This window comes from Puccinia triticina, chromosome 15A, assembly GCF_026914185.1.
Source record: "Puccinia triticina chromosome 15A, complete sequence".
In the NCBI taxonomy this organism is placed as follows: domain Eukaryota; kingdom Fungi; phylum Basidiomycota; class Pucciniomycetes; order Pucciniales; family Pucciniaceae; genus Puccinia; species Puccinia triticina.
In genome coordinates, this window is record NC_070572.1 from 2,081,237 (window position 1) to 2,087,798 (window position 6,562).

Genomic DNA, 6,562 nt, shown 5'->3' on the forward strand with positions numbered 1-6,562 from the left:
TCTTAGACTGCAAGTTGCAGTAAAGCTTGTGGGCTTCTCGAGCGGCCCATACATGAGAATTGAGCTTGATACTTTGCCAAGCGTAGTTAAAAGCAACGTGGAGGATGACATCGTCGATTCGAGTTCAAGGAAGCGAGTGGCGAACAAGCCACAAGACAAGGATCTGGTTGAGAGTCTTTTGATCGAACTTGGCCATCTGAACATAACTCTCCATCTGACCTTTCTCTTCCGCTTGTCTCTTCTTGGCAACCTCTTGAGCGGTTAGAGGAAGCTTGGCGCCAGCCTTGATTGCATCACGGCGTGCAGTGAAAGGTTGTCGATGTGAATTCCCATAGCGGTGCAGTACAAGGTTACCTCGTGTGCCATCACCCTTCTTGTAAGTATTCCCACACCATTTGCACTCGTAGTACATGGGTGTTCCGGTCTTCTACAGGGATATTGAATCAGCTCAAGGTGAAAATTTCACTACATAAAGCAGCCAGAGATAAGATAGAATTGGCTTACTGGTTCGCCTTCTGCATAGACAGGCGGATGAAAGTACAGGTTGATATTGTCAATCTCAAGATCATTGTCTTTCCTTGTTCGGGTCTTGCGTTTCTTGACAACCTTTGCGTTTTCTCCATCAGAGTCCTGAGTCATGTCCATGACTGGATGATTCGCGTCTGAGTGCGGTCGGGAAGGTTCAACTGGTCCTGAACGTCTTTTGTTGGTTTTGCGGTTTGGAGCGGCGGCAGCAGAGGCTGAGGTGCGAGATCCAGACACCAAAGGCCGAGATCCAGAGGTTTGAGAGGTTGAATTCCGCGTGGGTCTAGTTACAACAACAGAAACATTAGAATCAGAGCCTCCGTCATTCTCTTGGGTTGATGCTTCTTCACGAGGTTGCTTGGCCAGGAGTGATCTGCGAGAATCGTTGTTTGGCCGAATATAATTTGGATCAGTACGACTCGGAGTTATGACACGACAAGATTGACGAGACGGTGGCCGAGAGGGGGTTCCCTGCGGTGGTGAAGGAGGGACCAAGCCCTGTGAACGTGTCATGTTCACCTTGAGCCGGGTCTGATGGATCGACGCCTGCCGGTATCACTATGTAAGGTGGCTAAAAAGAGATTGATGTATCGGTACAATCTGACTGCGGCGCAGCATTCCCACATATGTATCTACAGTGAGCAATATCCATTGATGCATATTGATACATACCGAAATGTATCGGTATCTATCATTATCGCATTGGCTAACCCAATGCACATCCATCTCACACCGTGTATCGCATCGCTAATACGATGCAATTTAAACGATGCATATCGCATCGGCCTTACTAGGCGATGCGTTGCGATGCAAAATATCAGGCTGTATCGTCGATGTGATATGGCCCGATATCGATGCTTACATCGTATCAGTTTCATCGTTGCTATCACTTCAAAATGGCAAAATTTAACTACAAAGCATTATGTTGGCAAAAGAATACTGCAGTTCCTCACATGTGGTGAAGTGCAAATCAGGCAATTAAACTGGGGTGTAGTCAAGTTTAATGATGAAAGTAGCCCAGAATAGTAGTCATATGCCATATTTTTGACATATCTATTATCTCCCACATTTTTACAAGACTGCAAGTCATCTCAGGTTTAATTTTTTCCTGTTATTACACTGGTATTTTTTATTTATTTGATAATCAAGTTTGGATTAGTGCAAAGACCTACTGCTCTATTTCATATTTAATGAAGGCTTTGCAGCTCCATGATACGGTTTGGCATATTCACATGAAGCCACACCAGCCTCTCCCACAATGCATGTGTGTGTATATCAATTGATTTCATACAATTAGTAATAGAAGGATATCAAAGATAAATCACCAAGTACAGAGAAACTCAAGATTCATAGGGATATCAAAAAAGAAAATCAGAAGGCACAAGTAGCACAAAGCAGAAAATGTTGTTTAAAGACAGTTAAGGGGCAGCAATAAAAAGTTTTTGAAGGGCTAAGGCTACCCTCATCAGCATCAAGGGGAAAGGAAAAAAAAAACACATAGAAAGATCAGATAAAAGTGGCTGCCTGTTGCCTGCAGTAGCAGTTGTCAACAGTGCCCTTGAGATCTTTTAATTTCTCTGCTCAGTCAGGTGATTTCCATGGATTTGTGTTGAAGTTAGATGATAACCTTGTGAAACTGTCTGCGCGGTCAGTTACTAGGTGGTAGGAGTCCGCCGAGTGATTTAAGTCAATATGAAAGTCTCAGGACATTACAAAAGAGCTGATTGAAGTTCAAGCAAGTGGATAAAAATTCCTTTTTTAGGCATTGGGAGCCAAGTGATATTTGACATCACCTCCGCTGTCTTCAGACGCATCAGCTGAGCCAGCGAATCTGTTTCAGATGGCCTCAATGGGCTTTCTAACCACGTTCAATAAAATGTTCAACCTGCGACAATGAGGCATAAGATTGAGAAGTACCATGGCCTCGGTGAGCCCGCAGTTGTAGCTCATAAGCAGTCCAGACAGTAACGCACTTGAGCCGATCACCAAATCGGCACTCAGAAGCGGCGAGGTCATTGTCATTGGCTTCATCAGGATGATAATCAGGTTGTTGACATGGAAAATCAGGCCGGCAGGCCAATGGATATTTAAAAGATAAACCCGGAACCCGTTTGTCTCTGCTGATGAGCCCGCCGGCTTCCTTGGTCTCCGTCTCTGTCCAACCCGTCAGGCTTCCTTGGTCGCCGTCTCTGTCCAACTCGTCGTTGTTGTCATATCTGTCCAACCCATTGTTGTTGCTATTGAGTTGTTTCCGGCCGGCTGGGGCAGGGGAAGCACACTCAATACGGCTGTACACCATCCCAGAAGGTCGTGAGAGATCCCTCCGGAGCTTGCGCCGCCATAACTTGGTCTGCAGGTGGAAATAAAAGTGAAGGAGGAGGAGCGGAGTCAGAGCTGGGGTCGGGGCCAGTGTTGTAAGTGAGGGAGGGGTTGGGTTCATCGAGATAGACGGCCTGGACCCGGTCAAGCGGCTCATCGGAAAGGTGTCCCAGGACCTCCCGGACTGTCATCCATGATCCCACCCTTGTTGAGTACAGATGTGGCAGTGAGTAGAGCGGCTTGAAGAGCACTGAGAGCAGCAGCCTCAGCGAGCGGCGTGGGGTATTTGTGGAAGGGACTTGTCAAGGTTGAGGCTGTTGAACGATTTGCTGTAGATGTGCACATTGGAGGAAGAGTCAGAGCAGGGGGTGGTCACCATTCATGAGCCTTCCACCTGTGGATTGTCGCACGCACTCCGTGTGCCAGACTCATCTGTGCAGGCATGATACTCTGCGGATGTGTAATGCTTTGGGCCACATCACCTTGAATGTGTTGATCTTTTTTGGTTAGTGGCTGGTAGGTACCGCCTTGCAAGGGTCCATGTGGCACAATACCTTGGTTTGGATTGCTAAGCAATTTAATACTAACTAGAGGCCAAGGCGGCTTCGCCGCTGCAAACACAAGGTCTAATGCACTTGTCTCTCTTGGAGCATTGAAATGGGTAAAACTTCCATCCTATATACTAAAGCTACTACACATTTCTTCAACCTTCCAAGAAATGAATTGGAAATTGCCCCGAGATTCCATTATTTTTCAAAGCTAAAATTGGTCTTGAAAGTGTTGTGGGATTTATTTCCACAAATATCACCATTAAAGCGTCTCATATAGATTTCAATTTTCAATTTAGACTGTTACCAAGAAGGGTCACCAAAAACTAAACCAAATCCTTGAATCAACTCTGCAGATTAATTTTGACAAGTATCAACCATGAGCATCTTTGTTCAAGCTAACAAGAACCTAAAATGCTTGGGGATCAATTTTTAAAACTCAATCAAATGACCCAACACAGATCAATTGCAATTTGTTACAGATTTATAGAAAAAAGGCAAATTTGTGTAGATATACGGACTTACTTTGCGCACTGCGAAAAACACTTCGCGCACTGCACAGTGCGCGGATTCCCAAACACTTCGCGCACTGCGGGTAAACTACACAACTTTTTGAAGATTTTTCTTGACAAATCAATAAACAGGCTTCTCATTGGCCTCTCTGAATTTTTTGGAAGTTTTTCAAAGCATTCTTCTATGTTTAAAAAAATCATTAAAAACCAGAAGAAATGTAGGATTTGGGCGCCTAAAAAACAAGGTTCCTATAGCCCAAAAATTTCAAATAATTTTTTGAGTAATTAGAAATGTAAGAAAAGCTACTTCAAAACTTTTCAGCCACTTTTTGCAAGCATACAGGTCTGAAAAATGAGGATAATTTAGATGCAATGTGCTAATATGTGTTGAAGTTTCTTATTTTTCAGACCTGTATGCTTGCACAAAGTGCCTGAAAGGTTTTGAAGTAGCTTTTCTTACATGTAACATTACTCAACAAATTATTCAAAATTTTTGGGTTATGGGAACCTTGTTTTTTAGGCACCCAAATCCAACATTTCTTCTGGTTTTTAATGATTTTTTTAAACATAGAAGAATGCTTTGAAAAACTTCCAAAAAATTCAGAGAGGCCAATGAGAAGCCTTTCTATTGATTTGTCAAGAAAAATCTTCAAAAAGTTGCGTAGTTTACCCGCAGTGCGCGAAGTATTTGGGAATCCGCGCACTGTGCAGTGCGCGAAGTGTTTTTTGCAGTGCGCGAAGTAAGTCCGTAGATATAAGTGATTTTTGGAGTTGACTATTTCAACAGAATGATGGCCGTTGGAAGATTTGGAAGCCAAAACATCATGATGTTTGGTATTTGCAAATGATCTACTTTTTGGAGGGAGATGGCAGGGTATGGGCAGTTTTGATTTTTCACTGAGGTACCAATCTCTACAGACCATGAAAAGTGACTGGAGCACACATGGACCCCAATTGGCTGAAACACCAATTGAAAAAAGTTCAAACCATACAAGATTTAGTGGCATGGGAAACACCATGACATAGGCCTTTGTCATGCCTTCCTCCTCACTAAGTTTAGGAATTTATCTGTGCGGACGCGGAGGCCCTCTTTCCCTCGTCGAGGGTCTTGACGAGCTGCCTGTCGGCCGGAAGGCTGCCCTGGAGCAGCATTGGTTGACAGTTGTGGCCTGCAGCAACAAGCTTGGTCGCGGAGCAGAAGCTGAGCGAGATGAAGGGCAGACTGGAGGTTTAATGATATGGATTGCAGGGGAGCTTGGTGACATGGATCACATGGGGAGCGGTGTCGGGCCCGCTGGGGTGGACCAGCGTGACGACGGCGGGAGCTTCCCCACCGTGCAAGATGCAGATGTTGTGCACCCATCCACCGGACGCGGCAAAGTCTACACAGATTGGGTTGAATGGGATCCGCTCGTCCCAGACGGTGGGCGCGGGCTTGGAGTTGACGCTTTCGATGTACGTGATGAGACTCGACAGGTGGCCTTGGCCGAGCCGGCGGCAGGCAAGACCGAGTTGGGGAGTCACGCCAGACTGGGGACGCTGGAGCGGAGCAGCTTCTTGGGATGCTGGGCCACCCACCAGTTCGACTCGTTGTTGTGCTGGCACGCCGCGATTTTCCGTGCGCCTGAGCCGACGGCAAACTGGGACTCGCCGGGCGACCATCAGACAAAGGTGCCAGAGCGGTTCAGGGGTAATAGAACCAACGACGACTGCCAGTTCGCCGGCGTGCTGGGATCTAATGAGTCTAGGCCGTGCTGCTATACATATGCCCCAATACTAATTTATGAAGAAAAAAAAACAGCTGGGTGGGGCAGCACTGCACGGCGAGGGAGATTTCAATCTGAATTGAAAGAATAACTGACCATGCGGGTGGATCGTTGGCATAATCGGGAGCTGAATGTACAACGTTTCATAATGTATGTTAATACAATGGGTTAGAGAGCTCCGCTTGTGCAAAAGAATAAATGATTGACAGGGGGGAAGAGGACTGACATTTGAGCATGGTGTTTTGCGTCTTGTTAACGAGGTAAAAAGTAATGGCACCACCAATCATGAAGTGACTCATTGGCCTGAACACGGAAGTAAGCCAAGCTTGGACACCAAAGATAACTGCTAAGTGACCTCAATGGCGGACTGAAAAAGTTTAGATTGGCTAAACTTCAGCCTGGGCCAGGATGGCTTCTCGGAATAATCATGTGAAGCCAAGGAGAGAGACGTACCCTTAGAGTCCAATGTTTGCCGGGGCCCACAGCCCTAGCAGTAGCAGCGGCGGCGAAGGGTCGGTGGACAAATTGAAGGGTGCAACAGGCGGCAAGGAGGCGGGCAAGGCTCTCCCGCAACGGAGTGGTCTAGGGAGAATGTGCGTGGCCGGTGTTTGGATCAGGTCAAAGAATTGATCAACCATCAGCAGGGTAGAAACTTGGAATGTTGAGTTGCTGGGTCAGGATTGGCAACGTGGCAATGGTGATTTGGTCACAAACTTGAACCTTAGTTTGGATGCGCCCGGCGGTTGTTTGGATACAAGCTGACAACATGGCGCCGGATGTGTGGAAACGGCCTAGAAACTTCTCATCAAGCCGCGCGGCAAAAGAAACGGTTGGCGAGGGATGTTGGCGGGTACTGCAGTTTACTGGAGGTGCCTCAGGCGAGGGTATAAAA

The 6,562-nt window shown here is 46.4% G+C and overlaps 2 protein-coding genes across 2 annotated transcripts; both read right to left on the minus strand.

The window, feature by feature from the left end:
- Positions 1–682: 682 nt before the first annotated feature.
- On the minus strand, positions 683–3,035 carry PtA15_15A203 (uncharacterized protein; the record flags this gene model as incomplete). Its single annotated transcript, XM_053163386.1, has 4 exons — positions 683–808; positions 2,443–2,550; positions 2,633–2,784; positions 2,822–3,035. 4 exons carry the CDS (start codon positions 3,033–3,035, stop codon positions 683–685), a joined length of 600 nt encoding a protein of 199 aa, XP_053027366.1.
- A 2,099-nt stretch (positions 3,036–5,134) lies between these two features.
- Positions 5,135–5,788, minus strand: PtA15_15A204 (uncharacterized protein; the record flags this gene model as incomplete). Its single annotated transcript, XM_053163387.1, has 2 exons — positions 5,135–5,661; positions 5,767–5,788. The coding sequence occupies 2 exons, from the start codon at positions 5,786–5,788 to the stop codon at positions 5,135–5,137; spliced, it is 549 nt and encodes a 182-aa protein (XP_053027367.1).
- Positions 5,789–6,562: the final 774 nt, after the last annotated feature.